Here is a 26945-nt window from a genome sequence, read left to right on the forward strand (position 1 = left end):
GCATTGTACATCAGCTGTACTTCAGTAACGTTTTTAAAAAAGTATATCATGGAAAGGTTTTTTTTGGTGTGTGAATTTACTACTTAGAAGGTAACTTTTTTTAGAATTATGGGTTTGTTTGGTAAGTCACTTCTAGTAGGATACAGAATAGAATCCTTAAAAACTGATCATTTTTGTTGGCAGTTAGATAGGAAAGAAAACTGTTTCCTTTGTTCTGTGGACTGGGGAGCATAAAATTTTAATGGTCATTGTTTCTCTTTGGGGAGGAAAAAAGCTTCCAAAGACTTAGTTTTAGACAGAAAAGGAGTCAAATTTTAAAACTTTGTTTTATGGGACAAAAAATTTTGTCCTGTAATTTATTGTTTAGAATTTTTTAAAATTAAATTTAAATATACAAATTTAAAATAATAAATAATAAATAAATTGTGTCCCATAATTTATTATTTAAATTTTTCTTTATATAAAAAATTTTACTGTTAAAATTAACAATACTTGCCCACTGTAGAAATTTGGAAAGCATATTGCTAACTTAGAATTTGAATTCCGCATCCTTAGGGATGGCATGTGCACTTTGAGAGTTTCTCTTTCTCTCCATGGGTCGTGGTCTCTTGGAGCCTTCCCCCTGCCGTCTCCACTGTGGGTGCACTGCTCCCCTGGCCTCTGCACAGGCTGCATTCTGCAGCTTCCTTTTGCTGCATTTGTGAGCCAAATTCTTTCTCTAATCCTTGCCTTCTTATTTGCTCTGGACCTTTATTTTTACTGAAGCCCATCTCCAAGTAACTACCCGAGAAAGAGTATAAGGACAGTAAGTTTTCTGAGTCTTTATGTATTTGAAATTATCTTCATGCAGCTTTAGGTTGAAAAGAACCTGCCTGCAATGCAGGAGACCTGGGTTCAATCCCTCAGTGAAAAAGATCCCCTGGGGGAGGAAATGGCAACCCACTCCAGTATTCTTGCCTGGAGAATCCCATGGATGGAGGAGCCGGGAAGGCCATAGTCTATGGGGTCACAGAGAGTTGCAGGTGACTGAGTGACTAACACTTTCACTTTTTCACTACCTTTCCCTTTTAACTTTTAAGACACTGTGCCATTGTTTTTCAGTGTACAGTATTGTTGATAAGTCTGAAGCTAGTCTAGAATCTCTTCACATGTAGTTGACCTGATTTTCTTTCTTGAAGAGTTGTGGGATCTTCCGTTTTTTGATGTTCTTAAATTTCACATTATGTCTGATTACTGATACTTGGTGAGTTTGTTCAGATCGAAGACTCATGTTCTTTAGCTCTGAGAAATCCTCTCGAATTACTTATTAGATAACCTCTCCCTTATTTTGTCTTTGTTGCCATTGTTTTCTTTCTGGACCTCTTATTTATAAGATTTTCACATCTTGGATGAATTCTGTATCTCTTGCTACCTGTGTTTTCTGGAGATTTCCCTCAACTTTATATGTCAACCTCTGATAGATTGTATTTCTCAAAAAATAGTCATAGTGATCTTTCTGGCACGTGTCACTCCCTATCAAGAGGTGGAATGTATTTCCTTGATCCTGGCCAGGTTTGTGACTGCTCCAGCTGACGGAGTACAGTGGAAGTGATGCTGTGTGATGTTGAGGGGTTAGGTCACTAAAAGGCCACAGCTTCTGTTGCTGTGGGTGTGTGTGGCTCTCTGTCTGTCTCAGAATGCTGGTCCTTGGAACCCAGACAGCAGGGCACACGTGATAGGATTTTTGAAAATGAACTTTTAATGTTAGAACAGTTTTAATTTACAGAGAGTTGTGAAGATAGAAAGTTCTTATATAACACGCATCCACTTTTTCCTGTTGTTAATGTGTTACATTAGAATGCTCCTTTACACAATGGGTGAACCAGTATTATACATTATTATTAACCTAAACTGCATGCTTTAGTTGGATTTCCTTAGTTTTTATTTAAGGTCTGTGTGAGTTAATTTGGGGTGTCATTACAAATAACAATGACTGAATGACCTCAACAACATTTCTTTCTCATGTTTCTGGAGGCTGAAGTGTGAGATCTGGTGCCAGTGTGGTGAGGTTCTGGTGAGGCCTCTCTCCCTGGCTTGCAGATGGCTGCCTTTTTGCTCTTGTGTTCATATGGTCTTTCCTCTGTGTGTGGGGGGGCGGGGGGTGGGAGGGAGGAAGGGGAGGAGAGACAGGGCAGGAGCTCCCTCTCTGGTATCTGTTCTTAGAAGGGCACCAATCCCATCACAAGGGCCCCACCCTCATGACCTAATTACATCCCAAGGGTTCCATCTCCAGATTCCATCACATCAGGAGTTAGGGCTTCAGTGTGTGAATTGAAAGTAAAAGTGATGGTCGCTCAGTCATGTTCAACTCTTTGTGACCCCATGGACTATATGGTGTATGGAATTCTCCAGGCCAAAATACTGGACTGGGTAGCCTTTCCCTTCTCCCGGGGATCTTCCCAACCCAGGGATCGAACCCAGGTCTCCCACATTGTGGCCGGATGCTTTACCAGCTGAACCACAAAGGAAGCCCAAGAATACTGAAATGGATAGCCTCTCCCTTCTCCAGCGGATCTTCCCGACCCAGGAATCGAACCGGAGTCTCCTGCAATGCAGGCGGATTCTTTACCAACTGAGCTGTGAGGGAAGCCAAGTGTATGAATTGGGGGGAAGGGGGTGGGCACAAATATTCAGTCCATAACAAGGTCCTTCTTGTGACCCAGGACCCTGAGTGGGATAGTCCACACTTAAATTCAGGCGTCATGTTTGTTGGGTTCCTCCAGACTGTGGCAGTTTTTCTCAGATGTCCCTTGTTTTGGATGAGGTGTCCAGCTTTGAGAGTCATCAGGGATTGTGTAGAAAGCCCTTCAGGGGGGTTTGTCTGAGGTTTTCCTCGTGACTGATCTGCCCGGTGGGTGTCTGGGAGATGGAGCCCAGAGGTGCCGGTTACTTCGGTCATGTTGTGTCCAGGGCACGTGCTTTCCACCTGACGTATCGCCACTGGTATTGGCCTGGTCTCCTGGCCGAGGTGGTGCTGCCAGCCCTCTCCAGGGAGGCTTCTCCCTTCTACCCCGACTTTTTTCCACACCGTCATCTGGAAGAAGGCAGCTGAGCAGCCTGCACTGGCAGGGCAGACCCGCCGAGGAGCTGAATGGAGAAATGAGCTTGACTGGTTTCCTTTTCGGAAGACCTTGTTAGTGTGTGGTGCACTGGAGGAGGACCAGGAGGAGCCGAGTGTGTTGGCAACAAAGCAGAAGGCTTGCCCAGGGGCTCCTGAAAGGTGGAGCAGCCGTGACTCCATGATGTCCTGGATACACGAGGAGAGGAGCTGGTGGGGGACGCCCGTCTGGTGTGCTTGGCCTAAACAGCCGGGCACACAGTGGGGGCTCAAGGGGGAGGTGGCTTTGGAGCATGCGGAGGGAAGGACCGAGAGCCTCCTCTGGCCGTGTTAGACTCAGGGAGCTGGTCAGACTCGAAGAAGGAATGATGAAGAGACCATTGCCCTTGAGTCTGGAGTTCGGGGTGGAGGGCTAGGGCTCAGGATTCGATTTCCAGAATTCCAACTGTGCTTTCAGACTAAGACTTTGGCTTTGCTAGAGGAGCCTCTGGTGGTTTGATCAGAACGATGAGGAAAATTCAGAATCAAACGTCCTTTCTGAGAGCATTGTGTGTAAAAAGAAATGCTGATTTTGGTCAGTATTAGCAGCTCTGTGTCCCAGCTTTTAGAGCCAGCCCAGTGGTGGAAGATTCAGAATTCGATTTGGACATCTTACAGCTTTTTGGGAAAAGATGGGAAATTTTTAGTTTTTGTCCCTGAGGAACTGTGTACATATATTTTGGGGCTGCAAAGACAGCCAGTTGTGTTTTCTCCTCCTCAGAGGGAAGCCGGGTCGGGGTCGGAGCCTCCATCCAGCTGGATTTCCATGTGGCCGCTGCCTGTGGCTTGGTCTTCTCTCAGGCAGGATGCCGGCCCCTTCCGGCTTCCTTCTGCTCTTGCTCCCTCTCCTGTGACCCGTGGGGTGACTACCTTTCCTGTCTTGATCTCTCTCCTGGTGATGATGAAGAGAGGGAGGTGGAAGGATTTGCATCATATGGGGCCGTGATAGGACTTTCTAAAGATCTTTGACAGTTGTCCATCAGATTACATAACACTCGACTGGTGCTGCTGATGACTTAGGTATAAGCTGCTGCATTCGTGGAACTTGGGCTTCCCCAGTGGCTCAGCAGAAAAGAATCCAACTGCAATGCAGGAGACATGGGTTCGATCCCTGGGTCAGGAGGATTCCCTGGAGGAGGGCCGGGCAACCCACTCCAGTATTCTTGCCTGGAGAATCCCATGGACAGAGGAGCCTGGCAGGCTACAGTCCATGGGGTTGCAGAGTCGGACACAACTGAACGACTAAGCACAGCACAGCACATGGTTCTTTCATTTTTCTCCGCCAAAGTTCTGTGCTTGTTTGTAGAGCGTTTTTGTACTGGTGCATCTTACCTTTTCTGGGGAGTTGTTTATAGGAAACAGGTTTGCAGGAGATGATACACCAGTACTGCGTGCTCTTAGAGGATGAGGGATCCTCACCCTTGCCCCCAGCTTCAGGAAAAATCTTCCTGAGCTCCCTGGGTGCCCTTCTTGCCCCTCTTAGGGCTCATCCAGGAGAGAGGAGTCACTGTTGGAATCTGGGGTTTATCATCTCCTTGCTTTTCTTCATAGTGTTAACCACGACATAACGTTTAGTTTTGCCCAGTTTTGACTTTTGACCTTTATGCAGATGATGCATACTGTATGTTTTCTTCTCTGTCTTACTTCTTCCATCAGGCTGCATTTGTGTTGGTGGCTGTAGCTGCGGTTCTTACATTTCCACCCTGGTCTGGTGTGAATACACTCTCACTTGTTTGTGTCCTCCTGTCCAAGGATGTTTGCGTGGTTTCTGGGTTTTACTGTATAAATAATGCTTCCATGGACGTTCTTGTTCACAGGTTCTTGTCACATGAACAAGAACCTGTGAGAGTTTCTCTAAGTTTATTTCCTTATGGGTCAAGTTATGGTCATGGAAAATGTATCTTTAACTTGGCTAAATAATGCCAAGCTGTTTTCCAAAGTGGTTATAACCAGAATACACAGCCGGGAATTCAATTTCTTTCATTCCTCATCCATACCAGCACCTGGCTCCTACTGTTACCAGATTGATAAATTTTGGCCAGTCTCATGGGCGTGAAAAAATACTTTGTGATTTTACTTTTCCTTACTCCTAAACAAGTGAGGTTAATGTGTTTTCATATAGTTCCTGGCGATTTGTCTTTCCTCTGCTGTGAAGTGTTTAGTCCTGTCTTTTGCCTGTTTTTAAACTGGATAGTTGTTTCTTTAAAAAAAATTTTTTTAAAGAATATTTCTAGTAATTCTATCCTATCCTATATTAAAAGCTTCCTGGTGGCTCAGATGGTAAAAGAATCTTCCTGCAAGGCAGGAGACATGGGTTCGATCCCTGGTTTGGGGAGATCCCGGGAGAAGTGAATGGCAACCCGCTCCAGTATTCTTGCCTGGAGAATCCCATGGACAGAGAAGCCTGGCAGGCTACAGTCCATGGGGTTGCAGAGAGTGGGACACAACTGGCGACTAACACTTTTATCCTGTGTTAGTTATACCTGTATTTTTAAAACTATGTATTTATTTATTGTCTGTGCTGGGCCTTATTGCAGCATGCAGGGTCTTTGATCTTTGTTGTGGCATGCAGGATCTTTTTAGGGACAGCGAACAAGATCTAGTTTCCTGACCAGGGATCAAACCGGGGCGCCCTGCACTGGGAGCACAGAATGTTGGCCACTGGACCACCAGGGGAGTTTTGTCTTTTTCATCTTGGTTTTTAGAGGTTCTCTCTGTTTTGGATTCTTCATTATATGTAATGCAGAATATCTTCTCCCCGTTTGTAGCTTGATTTTCCATTTTCCTATGGTGTCTTCCAATGAAGACATCCTTGATTATTTATTTTAAAAAGTAATTTTAAAAATCAAAAAGTTGTGATAACATGTACATATATAAAATTTAGCATCTTAACCATTTTTAACTGTATGGTTCAGTAGGGTTAAGGATATTCACATTGTTGTATGACAGATCTCCAGAACTTTTTCATCTTGTAACATGGGAACTGTGCACCCATTAAACAACTCTCTTTTCCTCCTTCCTCCAGCCCCCGGTAACCATGAACTTACTCACTCTCTGTGGGTTTGATTGTTTTACATGCTTGGTGTAAGCTCTTGGAGCTTTTTGGCCGCATCATGGAGCTCCCCTCTGGGGGTCTGAACCAGCCAGCCAGGTAGGCAGACTGTCAGGTAAAGGATCAGAAGGGTCCATCATGTTTTGTTTGGGTTTAGGGAATATATTTCATGATCTAGAAGAGTGGACAGAGATTACTCTTATTTTCATATTAAGAAACTGTTGTATAAAGTGATATAAATGTGATATACTGTGGTATAAAGTGATGGATGCCAGAGGTGACCCAGTCAGGGCTGGAGTGGGGGTTTCTGTTGATGGTCTGTTAGGTGGTAACAAGCTGCTTCATTTAGACCCGCAGCCCGGTCTCTTCTGTGCTCTTTGTCATGTGTGGTTCCTAGCCAGCTGGTTGCATGCCCCTTGGCTTATCCTTTGAGGACAACCTCTGTTAAAGTCAGGGGTTCACAGACTTGGACTGTTCTAACTTTAATCGGGGATGTGTGCTCACAACGCACCTCCAGACGGAGCTGCTTTCTTGTGAGTCATAAACACCACCTTCGATGACTTAATTATGGGACTTTGTTGGCTCTGTGGTGCTGCTTAATATTCACCTCAGAGTTGGTGTAAATATTTGGTAATCTGGATGTGCAGATGGTCTGCCAGCTGTGGCTTCCTTTCGAGCCTGGGAGCAGGAACTTGTTAGTGGTTTTCATGGAGTCTCTGCATCAGGACTGGTGGAGCCTGGCCTCCCAGGACCCCCACGTGACTGGACACAGGTGCATCTCTTGCGGCTGACTTAGCACCTGTCACTGTGGCGTTTGGAGGTCAATTACTTACTGTGATTTGGATCCAGGAATTACTTTTCAGCTCAGGCTTAAAATAAAAAGACATCAAGCAACAGGAGGACGAGATGATACATAAATTTGGAATAATATTGTGACTGGAATAAGATAACAAAACTCGAGTTTGCAAGTATTTAACACACATGTGCTAAGTGCTGGTCATATGTCAGAAATAGATGCTGAGAAATAAAATAGACAAAAATCCCTGTTTTAATGAATGTGCATTCTAGGGATATCTTAATGAGTGACTCTAGGGTAATTCACAGTGCATGACAGCATGAGGCACAATGATTGATGATTTTCTGGGTAGCAATATCTGAAACCTTTAAAAATTCTAAAAAAAAAAAAGTTCAAAGTGCTTACATTGGCCCATTCACTAATGTATTCTTTAAGTGCTTAATGGCTAAGTAATTCTAAAGGGAAGGAGTTCATAACCAAAGCTAAGCATTAAATGTTAGTACTTTTTATGTTGACATGATTGTTATTGAAAAGTATACTGTTTTTGATGGGAAGCAGTATTATTTCAAAATCAAGACATTTGTAAGTTGGTATTGTATTGAACTGAAATCTGATGATAATGAGGCAGCCCGGGAGAAAAGTGAGTTTTTTGCATCATTTGAAGCCTTTTATAATTAATAGGATAATGGAAATTGACTTTTTTTTTAGGATAGGTACTTTTTACTCAGTAGCACTTAGGTCCCCATGGACTGTAGCCTGCCAGGCTACCTTATGCATAGTATATGTTAAAAAACGATTGAGTAGCACAGGAAACTATATTGAATATCCTGAGATAAACCTAATGGAAAAGCATGTAAAACAGGAATATATGTGGGACTTCCCTCATGGTCCAGTGGTTAAGACTTTGTCTTCCAGTGCCAGAGGATATGGGTTTGATCCCTGGTCTGGGAGCTAAGATCCCACATGCCTCATGGCCAAAAAACCAAAACATAATACAGATGCAAATCCAGGACTTTAAAAAATGGTCCACACTAAAAAAACAACTTTAAAAAAAGGAACATATATACGTGTATAACAGTCACTGCTGCACAGCAGAGGTTGGCGCAGTGTTGTAAATCAGCTATACTGTGGTAAAAAATTTAAAAAAAAAGATTGGGAATGCTGCTTTAGCTTGGAAAATGTAGGGGGCTTTTGAAGATGTGATGTTTGAGTTCTGATGTGAAGGGTGCAGTGTCCTGTCTGCGTTGTGTGCATTTCAGGTGGGGGTTGGGGAGCCTTTGGCCTTGAGGTGGAGACTGATCTGCTGTTGGTCACTGTGGATCAGTTCGCCTTTTCTAGAAATTGATATAAATAGAATCATTCTCTTCTTTTGTTCTAAATTCTTTTATAAACTTAAATTATTCTGAGATTCATCTATGTGGTGTGTGTCACAATAGTTCATTCCTTTTTCTTGCTAAGTAATATCCTCTGTGTGAATGTGCTATGATTTGTTTATTCAGTCAGTGTGAATTTAGATTCCTCTTCCTTTTTCCCTTCAGTAGTTCTTCTGCTTTGCTAATATTATTTGTAACCACCTAAGAGATAAACATTTCACACACTAGCACACTCTTTCTCACTCCAAACACTCCCAGTAAAAGGGGAGATGCCTCCTTGTTCTTATATTTATTCCTCTTTATCCTGTTAAGCGATGAGCTCCTAGTCAGTCACTCGTCAGAGGACACTCAACAAGCCCTGTTGATGGGAAGCAGACCAGCCTCTTTGTGTCTGTGCTGTGTGTGATATTTTGGGATGTGTGTATGGCAAGTTTATTTTATCTGGATTCAGCTTGTTTCTGCAGATTGCTTTTACTTGAGCTTCATAATTTAGCAGCTGTAGATGCAATTAATCGAATACGTTTTAATTTCACAGGTGGACAGAAACAAATTCCTTCTTAGATGATAGGAATCTTGTATAGATGGCAAGACTGAAATTAAATATGCTCTCGTTAACATGGTAGGTAGGAGATAGGTCCTTTTCATTGCTGGCATCTTGAATAAATCCCTTGCTTTCTGCTTCTGTTTTTGGTGCCTTTGAAAAAGCTGACTGCTTTTTTGGTTTCTGCAGATGATCTGAGAATACGCTTCAGGATCTGTCAGTTAATGAACCCCCGGGAGTCTGGCTGTTTTTAATGATGTTGAATTTAGCTTGGAGTAGGAGGCTAGGGGATGTCTGGGCTTTCACCTTGCAGCTCTCCATGCTGTTGTCTGGGGAGGATGAGAGGAGAACACTTAAGGGACAGGCCTGTCCTGGTGGTCGTGGGTCTTTGCTGGCTGAACCCGGTGTGTTTTGCTTATGTGGGATTAGGATAGACAGTTGCTGTATAATCTGGGAGCCAGGATGGAGTCCCAGAGGCCTGCCTGATGCCAGTCCCCTTTCTCCCAGCCCCCTCCGTGGCCATCATTGTTCGCGTTGGTCTGTGTGTCTTCTTGGCACCTCTCCATTTTCTGAGTGCAGGATCTGCCTTGTCTGTGTTGTTTCTTCTGCCTAAACAGTAATTGTCTACAGAATGTTCAGTAGAATGCGTCAGGTCTCTAAGAAAGAAGGTGAAATACGAGCTGTTACAGTTTGAGTGCCAGTGGGCTTCCCAGGTGGCACTAGTGGCAGAGAATCCACCTGGTGATGCAGGAAACACAGGAGGTGTGGGTTTGATCACTGGGTCGGGAAGATCCCCTGGAAGCGGAAATGGCAGCATACTCCAGTATTCTTGCCTGGAAAATTCCATGGACAGAGGAGCCTGGTGGGCTACAGTCAGTGGGGTTGCAAAGAGTCAGACACGACTTAGCAGCTGAACAAAAAAAAAAAGTAGTTTTACCACTCACATGGGCATCCCCACACAATATGGTTGATTGCTTGTTTATGGGAACGTTTTATAAATATATGTTTATGTGTTGTATGTGTTCCTCTGAGTTAAATTCAAGAGATGTATGCTTCTTTCATATAGAGCATGTGTTTAGTCCCTATGCTGTAAGAAGCTGTAATTTTTCACTTTCATTGTCTGTGTAGTTACCTATTGTATGACTGTACCACAGTATATTTAGCCATTTTGCTGGTGGTAATGGGCGTTGGGTTTTTTCTGGCACTTGGCTATTAGGAACAGCACAGTTCCGAACATTCTTGATCATGTCTCCAGGCCCTACATAGTGGCCTGGCTGAGTCACAGGGAGTTTGTAGCTATAGTCCTGTAAGAAGACGCTTAGCTGTGCCCTCAAGTGTTTGGGTCAGCGTGTGTGAGAGACCCCATCACTCCACACCTGTATTGTCAGACTTCGAAACATTTGGCAATCTGGTATATAATGGTATCTTATGTGGATTTAATTTATATTATTTCCTAGAGATTTAAAGAATGGTTCTTGCATTGCATTTGGGCTCCATCATATCTACTTGACTTTGAGGTTGGTTGATGAGGACACATTTCTGAAACATAAAGCATACCAGCTTTGCCTGGGGAATTAAAAAAAAAAGAATTTGAAGTTCTGTTTCAGACCAGGCGCGGGCTTGGTGGGATGTGGGCTGGGGGCGTCTCGCGAACCGTGGGGTGGCCTGGGTTGGGGGCCAGCGGCCCAAGTTAACTGACTTTCCAACCGCTTGGAGCCTCCACGTGATCCAGCCGCCGGGCGGAGCCTAGTTGGGCCATGGCGATGCTTCCACCCACCCTACCACTCGCGCCCCTGCCTGAAGGCTTGGCCCTGATCCCCTTATCCACGCTGACTGATTTGAAGGTGCGTGGCGTCTCCTCGTTCTCGGCCGCTATGTGTCCCTCTGCGGAGGGCCACTCCCCTGCCCCAGCCAAGCCCCTAGTCTATTTCCAGTTCAGACCTGCCTTCCTCTGAAAGCAGGACCCTGTCTACCCATATATCCCGCTACCCCTGCTCTCCACTGTTTGGGCACCATGTTTTTTTCTCTCAGAGCAACATTTTTCACTCTTGGTAGTTTTTTCTTGTGTAATTGTTGGATTGTCATCTGAATTTCATGCAGCATACAGTTGTCAGATCATGCTCCTTAGTGGTTCTCAGAACGTGACCCCATCAGCAACTTCAGCTTCACCTGGACATTTGTTGGAAATGTAAATTTGTGAGTCCCATCCCAGCCCTGCTGAATCAGAAGCTCTGGCAGATGGGCTGTGTGTGTGCTTAGTCTTGTCAGCCATCTTCTACTCTTTGTGACCCTATGGGCCATAGCCCACCAGGCTCCTCTGTCCATGGTTCTCCAGATAAGAATACTGGAGTGTTTTGCCATTTCCTCCTCCAGGGGATCTTACCAACAGGTATGGAACCCACGTCTCTTACGTCTCCTGCATTTGGCAGGCAAGTTCTTTATCACTCACACCACCTGGGAAGCCCAGGAATCTTTAAAGAAACCCTCCAGGTGATGCCACCCTATTAATAAACTCTTGAGAACCACTGCTCTGGAACAGGGTGCCAGAACATAGTTAAAACCTCAGTATATACTTGCTGTGGAGAAGGCAATGGCAACGCACTCCAGTACTCTTGCCTGGAAAATCCCATGGACAGAGGAGCCTGGTAGGCTGCAGTCCATGGGTTTCGAAGAGTCAGACACGACTGAGCGACTTCACTTCACTTTCACTTTCAGACTAGGGGAATAAAAATTCTGGAGCAAGTATTCAAGAATCTAGTTCTAGTCAGCGGTGTAGCTGGTTACTGAACAGCTGGACTTACACTTACCTGGATACAAGCACAGTGCTGAGGATGCTACAGGTTGTGTCTGTGGGGCCTCGAGGACCCCTCTGATCCTTGTCCACGGGCTCTGTGCCTCGTTTCCCCAGCTCTGCCCCTATAGGGTCTCCCCAAGACAGCCTGTTTGCCTTGTGAGCCAGTGGCTGAGGATGTAAGTGTGCTATCCAAAAGCCTTTTATACTGATATAAAAGTACCGTTAGATATAATTTGTCTTCCACTGATAGAGATACAGAGGCAGTAGCTGATTTGGGGGGTACTTCTGTTATTTGTTGAGTATTGCACATCGTTTTAAAAAGTTTTATTGAAGTAGAGTTGATTTACCATGTTGTGTGAATTTCTGTACAGCACAGCGATTCAGTTATACATATATGCATATTTATCACAAGATACTGAGTATAGTTCCATGTGCTATACAGTAGGACCTTTTTGTTTATCCATTCTGTATATAGTAGTTTGCATCTGCCAATCCCAAACCCTCAATCCCTCCCTCCCCCACACCCTCCCCCTCAGCAGCCACAAGTCTGTTCCCTCCCTATGTCTGTGAGCCTGTTTCTGTTTCGTCACTTCAGTTCAGTTCAGTCGTGTCCGATTTTTCACGACCTGCAGCACGCCAGGCTTCCCTGTCCATCACCAACTCCCAGAGTTTACTCAAACTCATGTTCATCGAGTTAGTGATGCCATCCAACCATCTCATCCTCTGTTAAACCCTTCTCCTCCCACCTTCAGTCTTTCCCAGCATCAGAGTCTTTTCCAGTGAGTCAGTTCTTCACATCAGGTGGCCAGAGTATTGGCGTTTCAGCTTCAGCATCAGTCCTTCCAATGAGTATTCATGGTTGATCTCCTTTAGGATGGACTGGTTGGATCTCCTTGCAGTCCAAGGGACTCTGAAGAGTCTTCTCCAACACCACAGTTCAAAAGCATCAATTCTTCGGTGCTCAGCTTTCTTTATGGTCCAACTTTCACATCCACACCTGACTATTGGGGAAAAATAGCTTTAACTAGATGGACCTTTGTTGGTAGATAGATTCATTTGCGTCATATTTTAGATTCCACATGTACGTGACATCAGGTGGTACTTGTCTTTCTAGTGTTGCCCTTCATGTTGAGCTGCCTTGAAATTTAAGGTTTTTCTTCATGTAAGTCAGTTGTTGGCTCATTATGGAATGCCGAGCTCTGACGTGGAGCTAATTAACTTGTATGGCATGGGTGGCAGTTTACACATTTTTTCATACGAGGTGTAGCTGTTGGTTTGGTGTGTCCGTGGGAGGAGGTCCTCCTCTGATGTCACTATCTTGGACCCTTCCTTCCCTAAATGCTTTTATAAATTTATTTTAGAGCATTATTAATAATTTCTTCAAATAACCTTAAAAATAAGTGACTCTTACTGTTAGTTCTTTTGTTGTTGTTCCGTCATTCAGTCGTGTCCGACTCTTTTTTGACCCCATGGACTGCAGCCCACCAAGGCTCCTCGTCCATGGGATTCTCCAGGCAAGGATACTGGTGTGGGTTGCCATTTTCTTCTCCAGGGTATCTTCCTGGACCAGGGATCCAACCCTCATCTCCTGCATTGGCAGGCGGGTTCTTTACCATTGCACCACCAGGGAAGCCCTGCTATTTCTTTGGAGTGGCATAAATTTACCGAGGAGCAGGCTTTAAGCCTGTGTGCATGGACACTGCCTTAATTGTGAGATTGAACCATATCATTTCATGTCAAAGAAAATTCTTCTCTCACCCCCTCATGTGAAGCATGCTCCTTAGAAGGCATCTTCCAGTGTGCCTACAACAGCTGTTTTATTAGGTACTTCTGTGTGCAACTTTTCACTAAAGGCTTCTTTTGTATAAAATGGGAAGTGTTACAGAGGAGTCTTAAATGAGCTAGAGTTTTCACCCTTGCTTCTTTCTCTGTCCTGTGCCCTGCTTCCCCTCTCACCCGCCTCACTCCCAAACTTCTTGGGGGCAGTTTCTTTGAAGGCACATCAGGTCATTTGTGTAGGTATATTTTCAGAAAAATGGTGTTGAAAAAAAGGAACATAAAGTTGTTTCAGTCTAAATTTCTTTCCATTTGGAAGAAAACTTGTGCGAAGGATTGACCCATAACAGCGGGAACAAGTGTACACAGGCTTGTGTGTGTGTTATTGTGTGTATTAGGTGTTGGCATTTTGTTAACCAGATGGACGTATTTTGCAGATCACAGATTCCTGTGGTCCTGCCCTTAGCCATCAAGTTGGACCTTTGAACGTTCTCTAGAAGTAGAGAGGCAGCCGGGGAGCAGCCTAGACACAGACGTGGGTTGGAGCCTGGGGTGCTCACTGTTACTGTAGGTGTCCTTGAGCTGGTGGAGTGAACTGGGGAAGCAGCCCCACGTTTCACGGATCAAAGGATAGAAGCAGGGGAGAGTGCCCGCACACGTTGGGTCTCCATCCCGGCCTTGTAGGTCCCTTCCTTCTTGTTCTCTCTCCTCTCCAGCATGCGTTGCCTCCCCTGACCTACCCCACACATGAAACAATGACTAAGACATGGTTTCAATTCACAAGTGCTATTTGGACATCTGGGTGTGTACCCTTTCCTTCTGTATAAAGGAACAGTCTGGATATTCCCACCTGCCTGTCCTAGAGGTTTTTTGCTTGATATCAATTGTGCTAGTCCCTCCTCCTGGAGCTCCCACCATCATCTGATGGGCTGAATCCGTCTCCTTTGCAGCCCGGCTCTCCAAGGCCTGGGTACCAGGTGTGCCTCGGGCTCCTCCCATCAGGGTGATCGACGGCACCTGCTCCCGGGGTTCACTCCCGGGCACTCGAGCTGAACCCTAGTTCTCTGTGCTTTTGGAGCAGGAGCCCGCTTTATGCATCTAGGTGTCTGTCCCCTGCACAGTGGTCCTGGCCCCTCGTGGATCAGGTCTGAATTATTCACCGCCGGGTTATCTAAATCCAGAGACCTCGCTTGCTCATCTGTGGCCTTCTGCCCTGGACGTGCTGTCACCAGGCTCCCTGGGGAAGCTGCAGTTGCCAACTCAGGCGGCTGGTCTCAGCTCTTGCTCCCTGTGGCCTGACGGTGCCTCATGAGCCTCCTCTTGCCCTGCTCCACACAGCACGCTGTCCTTGCAGCCCTGACCTTGCCGGGCCATGGCTTGCAGGCTGTGGGGTTCTGCCCTGGGTCCCCCATCTCTTCTGCTGCGTGCATCACTTTCAGACGCCCATCTGCTCTGAGGGCCTAGACATGCTCCCCAAGTGTATGCATTGGCCTTCCCCTGCCCGAACTCCCGCCCCATGCTCTGGGACTGAGCGCAGGCGAGGGGGGTTCATTCTCCCCTGGACCCTTGCGCCCCGCATGGGCTCATGTCTCCGTCCCCTGGTACTGGCAGCCTCTCTTGGCGTCTCAGGCCCCGGTCGGTGCCCCAACGGCCTGAGCCTTCTCTGAACCCGCTCAGCCCTCCTGGCTCAAGGAGGCCGGACCAGCCACGGCCTCCAGCCAGTTCCGTGCACCCCTCGCTCTGTCTCCGGTTGGCGGGCACAGAGCTTGGGTCCCATCACTCACTCATTAAATCACCTGTGTTTCTGCATCATGCATGGCCTCAACCCTGAGTGCCTCCTCGTGGCATGCAGAGCCTCACCGTCTCCGAACAGAGCCCCCCGCCTCCCGCCGCATTCCGGACCCACCCCCCCCGCCCCCCGTATTCTGACCCCCCCCCGCCCCCCACCCATCCTGACTCCCTCCCCCCTCCCCCGTCCCCGCATCCTGAACCCCGCCCCCTCCACCAGCTCCCGCATTCTGACCCCTCACCCTTCCCTCCTCCCTCCGCACCACCCAGTGCTTCCTTCACCTTGGGTTCTTTGGTTTTTGTTTCTGACACCACCGTGGTTCTCACCCCTGGAGGATGACTGGGACCTGTGTTCTTCTTTTTGAGTTGTCGACTTTGGCGCCTGTCCCCAAAGATACCTGTTCAGTGTCTGGAGTGTGAGGTCTGATCTCATTCTCTTTACCTGTAACATGAGTGTTGAAACGAATGGTTATAGAGGTAACAGAATTCTGCGTGCGGTGGTTCTGGAATGCTTCTATAGTAACTCACGGTTTGTCTTAGGTTAGACAAGTGCGAAAAGAGAGGGAGGGCGCGCGGCCTTGGTGCCTCCTGCGCCCCGCTGTCGTTGTGCTCATGTCACCTGCTCGGTGAGCCACTCCTTCACGCGCGCTCCTTTAGGGTGTTCTCAAAGTGCTTTCTGCCCAGCCTTTAATAACTGAGTTGACGTTCCTTCCATGTGTACGTGCTTCCTTTTTTCATTAGATTCTGAATCCATCCAGGGCGGGCAGTGAGACTTATGCAATTTATGACTCCTATGCTCTGCCCAGAATAGATGCTCCATGCATTTTTGTTTCGTTACAACATATTTGAAAGAAAGTTTTTAAACTGTAGGATGCTTTGTAGATGTGAATAATTCTTAACGTCTGTATTCATTTTTCTGGTATATCTACTTTTCGCTTAATTAAAAAAGTGTTCTTGGAACCCTTTAGGAGAAAAAAAAGTGCTTATTAGAACCTGTTGGAATGACATTTTGGTTGTACTGAGTTTAACTGTTTCAAAGAACAATGGTCTCTCAGGCAATGTACAACAATGTCCAACTGTTTTTCTCCTTGTAATGCAAGAAAAAGCACATAGCTCTCTGTGTCTCTGGGCAGAGATATCTCTGTGGATCTGTGGCGGCACTGACGTACGGCCGGGTGATTTATTCCTAATTTAGCTTTCTGAAACAGTGGTTTTGTTGTTGTTGTGTGTTTCTTACAGGTTCCTAATGTCAAATGGAGTTTTCTTTTATTTGTAGATTTTAAGACCTATGTTTCTTCGTGTTCTAGGAGAACCTACTTCGTAAGAGACAGAAAAGGAGGTTTTTCTCGAGTCTTTAATACCACAGGAGAGGCTTGTTTGTAGTCTTTTTTAAAAAAATCATTTTATGAGGGCAAAAGAAATGTTAAGAAGGGAGAAAAAGGAGCCGCAGTCCTGTTAACCAGCTTGTAAATCATTCCTGTAAATCGAGGGCGATGTTGTCCCTATTGTTATGAGGATGTTTAAGGACTGGCCTTGATGGGCTCAGCGGTGGTCGCTTTCTCTCATGGCTTTCCGGGGGCTCCTTCCTCTTGTTCACCTGCTGACCTCCTGGACCAGTCCCTGAGGCCCCTGGAGCTGAGATACGTAGTTCCTCTCAGCGCTGGCTTTAGACCAGCAGCATCCCCTTGACTCCTCTGGCAGGGATGCCACCAAACTCCTAACGGCAGAGGGTACATCCCACATACTCTCAAGGATCTTGACTGGATCTTAACCCAGAGGAGTTTAGAAGCTCAGAACCCTTCTTGTCGACCAGTTACAGAGTCGCCCAAGTCATTAAAATAAGTTTATCTTTCCCTCTAACCATGTGGTACTCTGTGCTTTCCATTTCTGCATCTGCATCCCCGTGTCTTCCAGATTCTTCCCGGGCCCCTCGCAGCCTCTCCCACGCTGGGCACCAGTGTCCCTGTTGCGTGTAGCACTGACGTGTGCATCAGCCCTTCCCTTTGAACTTGAGGCTGTCATCCTGGGAAAGACGCCCTGGTTTTTGTTTTCGTTTCTTTAGCAAACTGGAAGATCTTAATTTTAAGTAACTTTGGTGTTTTTGTCATGAGAATTTTAATGTAACATCAAATGAAAAATTCAAGTCTGTGTTGCTAATACAAAATTTTAATTTTTCTTTGCAGGTCAACTTTGTAGTGTGCCAACTCTTTGCCTTGCTAGCAGCCATTTGGTTTCGAACTTACCTACATTCAAGCAAAACTAGCTCTTTTATAAGACATGTCGTTGCTACCCTTTTGGGCCTTTATCTTGCACTTTTTTGCTTTGGATGGTAAGTAATTATTTTGATCATATTTAATGAAGATTTTGGATGTCTTTGTGAATTGAGTGTGTAGAAAAATACACTATGTAGAGTTTTGCCCTTATATTTACCTATAACGTTTTACATTTTTTATTTTTAATAGAAAAGATAAAGAGTGGAAAGTGGGCTCTGTCTCTTCAGTTTGGGCTCAGAGGATAGTTTACTGTTTATAACTTATGAAAAAGGACAGATGAAGAAAAAAGACATTAAGACATTTTATTCTGTCATGAGTAGCTCTTCTACCTATTTTGAGATCTTTTATGCCAGGAACAAATGAACCATTTAAAATAACTTGTTCCTTTCTGTGCAAGTGGCTTGTAAGAGGCTGGTAAAGCCCATCAATAGAACTCTGTTATCATTTCTTATATTCTGCCATTAGCTGAATGAGGTTTTTGGTTGGGTTGGTTTTGGTGGGGAAGAATTATTTATGAATGGAAAGCTTTTATTTATGGCCCTTCAGATGCTCCATGTGTCTGTGTTTCTTCCACTTTGCTCCTTTCTTCACTATCAGGACTATTCTTGTAATAAATACAGACACACCGTAGTTCCTCTTTGTCTCAGATGACGGTGGTTGTAGGAGGAAAGCACAGTGTCTTGGCTAAACAGCAGAGGTACTCAGAAGGATTCTTGGTGATTCCTCCTGAATTTTCCTTCTTCTTCTTGTTCAGTTGCTCAGTTGTGTCTGACTCTTTGTGACCCTGCAGACTGCAGCATGCCAGGCTTCCCTGTCCTTCACCATCTCCTTCTTAACTGAGAGCTTATGCTGCTGGCTCACTGGCTATGTTTGCTCTTTGGCAGATTGTTGTTTGAGATGTAGATTCCCTGAGAGAATGCCAGTGCAGCTGCTTGATGGATGTTTAGGGTAGTTCCTGTTGTGGGGTTGTAGACTTGTAGATTTTGACGATGACTCCGTGTTTGTTCTGGGAGGTTGTTTTTGATTCTTACCCCACTCCAGTACTCTTGCCTGGAAAATCCCATGGATGGAGGAGCCTGATGGGCTGCAGTCGATGGGGTCGCGAAGAGTCAGACACAACTGAGCAGCTTCACTTTCACTTTTCACTTTCATGCATTGGAGAAGGAAATGGCAACCCACTCCAGTATTCTTGCCTGGAGAATCCCAGGGACGGGGGAGCCTGGTGGGCTGCCATCTATGCGGTCGCACAAAGTCAGACACGACTGAAGCGACTTAGCAGCAGCAGCAGGGCTGAAATATACTGGTATTTCTTAATCTAGTTTTTCCCTTTGGCAACCGTACATGTGTCCTAGAAACTCATGAAAATTCAATTAGGGATTATTTATTCCTTCTCGGCCTTGCTGCCCTGTGACCAGTCCTCTGATAGGCCCTGCCAGTGGTAGGCGTGTGTGGAGTCCCTGGGTTTCTGTGTGATTTCTTAAATCAGATCTAGGCATGGTTTCTCCCCTTCCTTGATAACATCAAAGTTTTGTTCAGTTTCTCAGGGGATTTCTATTTAAACTTATCTTAAATCATGCCATGGGTGTGTATGTGTGTGTGTTTAACTTTGTATCACAGAGCTTTTCAAATGCAAAAAGAACAGAAAATAATAGAATGAACCCTCAAGGGCACATTATCCAGCTTCAACAATTGTTAAAATTCCACCATTCCTATTTCATTCTTTCCTCAACTTATTTTTCTGCAATATTTTCAAGCATATTCCACTTTACACATTTTACCCATACATAGGTCAGTGTTCAACGTGTATTTTGTCGGCATTTTTTTTTTCATTAAAAATTTATTTTATTTTATTTTTAATTGGAGGATAATTACAATATTGTGTTGTTTTCTGCCATACATCAACATGAATCAGCCACAGGTATACATATGTCCTGTCCCTCTTAAACCTCCCTCCCTCCTTTCTCCCCATCCCTCCCCTCTAGGTTGTCACAGAACACCTGACTTGAGCTCCCTGAATCATATAGCAAATTTCCACTGGCTGTCCCTTTTATACATGGTAATGTATATGGTTACATGCTATTCTCTCTAATATCCCACCTTCTCTCTCCCCAACTATGTCCAAAAGTCTTTTCTCTATGTCTGCATTTCCACTTTCAGCAGCATGTTGTAAGGGGTGGGGAAGGCTTGTCCAAAGTGAACAGCTCCAGACACCCTTCATTTTGTGGTCTGTGGACACAGAGAAGACCGAGATGTCATCCGTGTTTCCTGGGCCCGTGTGACTGGGAGTCCTGCTGGAGGGAGAGGTGTTTACTGATGGGGGAGGGTGCTTTCTTGCTGTGATATCTTCTCAGATACTCTATCCCAGTGTCCCGAGGAGCTCACCGTGAGGTCAAGTGGTCATAAGTATGTCAATTTATATGTGATAACTAGGATTTTAAAAAAGCGTACTCTATTCTTTCCTTGAAGGAGAAACTTCTTATGTTCCTTTCTTTGGGAAAAGATTGTTTATGCCTCTGCATCAGGTAAAAGATAATTCTCTGCTACTTGATATAAGTGGGGAAGTAGAGTGTCCTTCTGGATTGCATTTTAGCACTTTGTTTTGTTAGCCTCAAAGGCAATCCTATCTCCTATTGATTTTGACAAGTTGTCTTTTGGAAGACTGTGTTAGTGGTTACCTAAATATAATTGACTCTTACCTACTTGTATTTGGCCTCAGCTTTTTTTTTTGAACCATCATCTATAAATTTCTTTTAACTGAGAATTAGTTTATACTTTTAATTACTTGTTTAGCTGTTTGACAGCAGTGCAGGGTAGTGGACTGGAGCTTAGACTGAATCCAGACAGACCTGGATTCCACGGTGGGTGCCTCAGCCTGGCAGCGCTGTGACTGGACACGTTATTCAGCCTGGTTAGCATCACTTTTCTCTCCTGTAAAATGGAACCAGTGATGGTGGTCAGGTCTGAAAGACATAATAGGCAGAAGGGAGCTTAGCACAGTAGCTAGTTCCTTTTTGTTTCAGTTTATGGACACACATGTTTTTCTGATTGGTGGCTTTCTGGTTATATAGTAGCATTCCAGGCCAACATTGTTTCCGTGTGTGTGTGTGTTTCTTTGTGTGTGGGTGTGTGTGTTAGGCAGAGGCAGAGGCAGAGACAGGCAGATGAACTCTCTATAATGGGTAAGATAAGTCTCTTTTATACCTGTCTTGGAGCCTACTTCTTATTTGTAACATTTCTGTGGAAAGTTAAAAGTAATTAAGTAGCTTTTCACAATGGAGGTGCCTGTTATTCTATGATGCTTAGGTTAGAAAGTAATTTTAATCATAGTTTAAGATCTTTATTAATACTTTAAATTGTATACAATGATTTCAACATTTTTTTCATACATTATTCATGCTGTCAAAGGGGAAAGAAAATAGAAATTTTGCATCTGTGTGTGTGCTTGCACATGCGTGCATGTGCGCAATCTTAGGGATAGTTTGGAGGGATTTTTTTTTTTTTTAAGTATTTATTTATTTGGCTGCTTGGATCTTAGTCATGGTACGAAGGCTCAGTAGCTAGCTGCGTAGCATGAAGGATATTAGTTCCTCAGTCAGGGACTGAACCCACATTCCCTGCATTAGAAGGCAGAGTATTAACCACTGGACCACCCAGGGAGTCCCCGGAATGGATTTTAAAACCAGAGATCTAAATCATGTTTTGCCTGACTTTTGTGAAATGGATGGCTAAATTAGTTCTCTCATTTAATGGTGTATTTCTACATTGCTGCTGCTGCTGCTAAGTCACGTCAGTCGTGTCCGACTCTGTGCGACCCCATAGATGGCAGCCCACCAGGCTCCCCCGAGCCTGGGAGTCTCCAGGCAAGAACACTGGAGCGGGTTCTTGCTCCAATGCATGAAAGTGAAAAGTGAAAGTGAAGTCGCTTGGTCGTGTCTGACTCTTAGTGACCCCATGGACTGCAGCCTACCAGGCTCCTTCGTCCATGGGATTTTCCAGGCAAGAGTACTGGAGTGGGGTGCCATTGCCTTCTCCAATTCTACATAAGAACATTAGAAAACACTATATTATTTCCGTGAGAGTGTTCCATAGATGGATTACTGCAAATTAAGGATTGACTAGATTTGTATAAGGACACTTATTTGACTCGAGCCATTGTGTTTTCAGAATAGATCAATTTGGGTGAACCCGCTTTTAAATGAATTCTGATATTTGGTATTTTGGGCTCTTTTGTAAGTAACACTTGCAAAGACTACCACAGATCCACAGCTGTATTGGCGCAGTCAGTCAGGTAAACAATTAAGTGACGTCCGTCAGGACGATTCTGAAGTCCCAGTTTCTTGCTCCTTTTCATACTTGCGCCTTAGTAATGGAAAAGCGGTAATGGGACCCCATGGAGCTTTCGTGTAGCTGGGAAATGTGGGATGCTCAGCCCCTAAGTGTGGCTTTCTGGAGTTCTTAGTTTTCCAGCCCTTGTGGGGCTTGTAAGATGAGACTCCTCTAAGGTATCCACAGAGTGTTAGGCTTTGGAGGTTTTGCTTCCTTGTTTTTTTTTCTGGGAATGTTCTGAGTTATGCATAAGCCCTTTTTATCCTAAATCATTTCAACTCGATGTTTGTGTGTAGGCCCTTCTAACCCTTCTAACAGTGCTCTTACTTTTTACAGGTATGCCTTACATTTTCTTGTACAAAGTGGAATTTCCTACTGTATCATGGTCATAATAGGAGTGGAGAACATGCACAAGTAAGTGCTCACTTTATTCACGTACAAAACAGGTTCCAACATAATTGAATCGGGCCCAATAGCATTCTACCACGTTAAAAATTATTCTGAATTATGATCATTTTTTCAAGACTATAACTGATATAAAAGCAAAATCCTCGGTATGCATCACTCTTTCATGTACTCAAAGCAGGGCTTCTCAGCCTCAGTGCTGTTGATGGCTGAGACTGGATCATTCTTTGGTGGGCGGGACTGTTGTACGCCGTGTAAGATGCTAAGCACCATCCGTCGCTCCTGCCCACTTGATGCTGGCAGCCTCTCCTCTCCAGGCTGTGACAACCATGGTTGTTTCCAGACAGTTTCACATGTCTCTTGCGGGGCCAGACCACTTCTGGGTAAGGACCACTGGCTTAGTCTTGGGTGACAGCAGTGCAGAGATGGAGTAAGCAAATAGATTAGAGAAAGATTTAAAAGGCACGTGTGGAAGGACTTGGTGATTGATGGGAAAGAAAGGTGTCAGGGTGACGCCAGGTTCCTGGTGTGAACAGTAAGGTAAATGGAAGCAGAATTTCTGAGCATAGGGAAGCCTGGGGGTGGGGAGCATGTCTAGGGGATAAGCATTTCAAACAATGTGTGTGTGTGGGTGTTAGTCGCTCAGTCTTGTCCGACTCTTTGCAACCCCATGGACTGCATCCTGCCAGGTTCCTCCGTCCATGGAATTCTCCAGGCAAGATATTCACCTAAAACAGGGCTTGGTACATAGTAAACACTCTGAGTATTTGCCGAATAGGTGCCTGTGGACTTTATAGAGTGTCTGTGAGACAGTTAATTGATGCTGGGAGCTGGTGTGGAGGTCTGGGCCAGAGATGGACACTGGACACTGGAAATAGATGTGGTTGAACACCCAGGGGCCGAGGTACCCACAGACCGTGGTGGCAGATCCTTGGGAGTGTTCTGTGTTACCTGTGGTGCACTGAGTCTCTGAGTCCTGACATATGTGTGGCTTCAGGAGTTTTCATACAAGGAATGATGGGCCTGTAGCCAATTTAATAGTTTTTTTTTTTTTTTCCCCAAATCTCATTCTGTTCTGTATCTTCGGTGATTCATGGGTCGCCCCATCTGCTTTGATGCCATGTCTTCCCTCAGTTTCCAGCAGTGCCCCCTGTCTTCCTGGATCCTTCTCCCTGCTGTGTGCCAGCACTCCAGGTTCTTGGTGTTTTGACTCTAATTTTTTTAAGAAGAGGGGTAAAATATTTTGATTATGTATCATGTGAAGCAGTTTTTACACCATCGCAACTCTGCTTATGAAATCTCACACAGATGACAGGTTCAAAGTGATACTGTACTTAATATCTGAGAAAAGGAGCTTCATGTTGTAAATCTGGAAAAAGAAGGAACATCTGATGGGGTTACTGAAAACGGAGGACCTGTATATACCTGTGTGAACGGAAGTCATAACATGCTTCTAAGTAGGGAGTGCGTGTGTGTGGTGTGCGCGTGTGCACTAAGTCTCTTAGTTGTGTCCGACTCTTTGTGACACTCTGGACCATAGTCCACCAGGCTCCTCTGTCCACAGAATTCTCCAGACAGGAATACTGGGGTGGGTTATCATGCCCTCCTCCAGGGGATTTTCCCACTCCAGGAATCAAACATGCGATTTATTTCTTACCTTTCCTACATTGGCAGGTAGGTTCTTTACCCCTGGCGCCACCTGAGAAGCCCCCAAGTAGGAAGGTTAGTGAATTCATATTCAGTCAAAGGAAGCGGTTTATTTTTCTGAAAGGCAGTGGCAATCGGTTAAGCTACCTTGTAGCGCTTCAGCCCCCTGTCTGGTTTGGAGCCCTTAGCCACGTGCAGCCTGTAGATTTAAGTGAATCAACGTCTAAAGCCCAGTTGTTCAGCCACACTGGCCACATGACACGTGCTTGACCCCCACAGGTGGCCAGTGGCCTGTGTATTCAGCAGCACACAGAGAACATTTCTATGGTGGTAGAAAGCTCTGCATGGTGCTGTGGCTGCGGACCCGCAGGCGGAGACCGTTCGTTTCGTTACTCTTTACAGTATGTTCTGTGCCCGCATGTACTGCCAGTGTTTAGAATTTGACACCATCAGTGGAGCGGGTGAGGGTAAATGAGTTTGCCACAATAGTTGCAAGTGTTGGCAATAAAGAGGAAATAATTAATTTAGAAAGTGTGTCTTTTCATCTCTTTTAACCCCTTCCATTTCACTTTATACTGACGTTTTTCTGTTTGATTTTGCCTTTTTCCTTCTTTTTCTTTCTTTTAATCCCTTTTTTTTCACTCAGACTTTCACATTAATTTTAAATGTTCAATGAGTTCCAACTTAAGAATTTAATTCAATTATGCTCTGTGGGACTTACAGCATTCCTCTGTTGTTTAAAGTTATTGTTTATGTAAATATAATACACTTCTGTTTATTTCTTTGACTCTAGTTTTACATGATATGTATAATATGTTTCTTTGAACATCGAGGGTTTAAATTTTTTTAAGTGAAGGATTTGGACTCCCTGAGTATTTAACAGTTTAAAAATTCTTGGATCTCTTTTTTTTTGTACATTTTGTAAGCTATTCATAGTGTAGTTTTTGCAATCTCTGTAACAAGTCCATTTGTAAATTAAAATATTTTAATATAGTATAAGCTTTATTTTTGTAGCTTCCTTTAACACTTACATGTATGCTATTTTATTCTGATCTGTAATGAGATAATTTACCTTTAAAATTTATTCTAGAATTCAGTGCTTTTTCTAGTCTACATTTTCATATAAGCTTTGAAATTTTTGAGGAAAAATTTAAAAACCTTAAGTGATAGAGGCAAAAAGAAGAAAGAGGATTTAGGAATAGAAGGTCCTATATATTGGGATATTGATTCTCCTTAATTAGTTTGGGGAGAAATTAACTTTCACAAGTTTGCCCGTCATTTCTAAGATCGGGGGTTGGCAGACTGTGTGAAGGGCCAGAGAGCAAATATTTTAGACTGTATAGGATACACAGTCTTGTCATAGCTTTTTTCAGTCCTCTTGTTGTACACTGGACAGTATGTGAACAATGAACTTGACCATGAGTCCATCAGACCTCATTTACCAAAAAGAAAAAAAATGTATTTTAAAATAAATATTTGTGATCCAGGGAGTCCTATAGGCACAAAAAGTAGTGTTTCTTACAGCCAAAAGATGTTGAATGTTGATCCCTCTTGTAGTGGGAATTTAGCTTCTGTAATTGAAATATTCTCATTTTCACATGACTGTGAGATAATTGCCCAACTATCTAAACTACGAAGGAAATGACTAAATTTTGGTTGTTAAAGGATGCTTGCAATGTTTACATTATCATCACAGAACTTAATGTGTCTTCTTGCCAATAAAAAGGATGAGAGAAAAAAAATCAAAAAGCAGGTGGCCTGTATTTGGCCAACCCCAAGTACTCAATGCACTCCTGCTCCAGGGACATGAAAAGACAGAGGCAAGCGGACACATGCTCTTCCTCTTGGTTTCCAAAATAAAGCTTGCCAAATGGTAATTTTAAACCTGTGATAGCACAAATGATGGAATAATGAACTTTATTACTGATTTGCTGTGAATTATTGTGATGAAGCAGATGGTTTCTAAAAAAGCTGGTTAGAAGAGGCAGGAGGGTAGAGCCGTGTTTCCGGCCCACCGGCTGCGAAGTGGGAGGCCTTTTCCCTGCAGAAGGTAGCACAGCGTGGCTGGGGCCTGTGGTGTACCAATGGACTCAAAAAGCTTTTGTGGACGGGCATGGGAACCTAAGTGCCCTTCATGTTAGTTTTGTGTTTTTTAACTTTCCTATGGGAAGACTTGTTCTGAGTTCCAAAGAACACCCTCGGATTTTGGAACACAGCACAGGGACCTGCCCTTCAGTTCTGTTCAGTTCAGTCGCTCAGTCGTGTCCGACTCTTTGCATCCCCATGAATTGCAGCATGCCAGGCCTCCCTGTCCATCACCAACTCCCGGAGTTCACTCAAACTCACGTCCATCGAGTTGATGATGCCATCCAGCCATCTCATCCTCTGTCGCCCCCTTCTCCTCCTGCCCCCAATCCCTCCCAGCATCAGAGTCTTTACCAATGAGTCAACTCTTCACATGAGGTGGCCAAAGTACTGGAGTTTCAGCTTCAGCATCATTCCCTCCAAAGAAATGCCAGGGCTGATCTCCTTCAGAATGGACTGGTTGGATCTCCTTGCAGTTCAAGGGACTCTCAAGAGTCTTCTCCAACACCACAGTTCAAAAGCATCAATTCTTCAGCACTCAGCTTTCTTTACAGTCCAACACTCACATCCATACATGACCACTGGGAAAACCATAGCCTTGACTAGACGGACCTTTGTTGGCAAAGTGATGTCTCTGCTTTTGAATATGCTATCTAGGTTGGTCATAACTTTCCTTCCAAGGAGTAAGCGTCTTTTAATTTCATGGCTGCAGTCACCATCTGCAGTGATTTTGGAGCCCAAAAAATCTAGTCTGACACTGTTTGCACTGTTTCCCCATCTATTTCCCATGAAGTGATGGGACCAGATGCCATGATCTTCGTTTTCTGAATGTTGAGCTGTAAGCCAACTTTTCCACTCTCCTTTCACTTTCATCAAGAGGCTTTTTAGTTGCTCTTCACTTTCTGCCATAAGGGTGGTGTCATCTGCATATCTGAGGTGATTGATATTTCTCC

General features: G+C 44.6%; 1 protein-coding gene across 2 annotated transcripts in view; it reads left to right on the top strand.

Annotated features, from left to right (window-relative positions):
• MBOAT2 (membrane bound O-acyltransferase domain containing 2) overlaps nucleotides 1–26945 on the top strand; it is a 107763-nt gene that overhangs the window by 30422 nt on the left and 50396 nt on the right. Inside the window, exons 1-3 of one of the 2 annotated variants that reach the window (XM_024999545.2) lie at nucleotides 6189–6287; nucleotides 17440–17585; nucleotides 22192–22269. In XM_024999545.2, coding sequence (XP_024855313.1) covers nucleotides 22238–22269 — 32 coding nt within the window. In that variant the 5' untranslated portion in view covers nucleotides 6189–6287; nucleotides 17440–17585; nucleotides 22192–22237. Of the gene's footprint in view, nucleotides 1–6188; nucleotides 6288–17439; nucleotides 17586–22191; nucleotides 22270–26945 lie in introns of those variants that run through there. The other variant, XM_024999544.2, reaches the window with a different exon arrangement.

The sequence above is a fragment of the Bos taurus genome, chromosome 11, assembly GCF_002263795.3.
Source record: "Bos taurus isolate L1 Dominette 01449 registration number 42190680 breed Hereford chromosome 11, ARS-UCD2.0, whole genome shotgun sequence".
Taxonomy (NCBI): Eukaryota; Metazoa; Chordata; class Mammalia; order Artiodactyla; family Bovidae; genus Bos; species Bos taurus.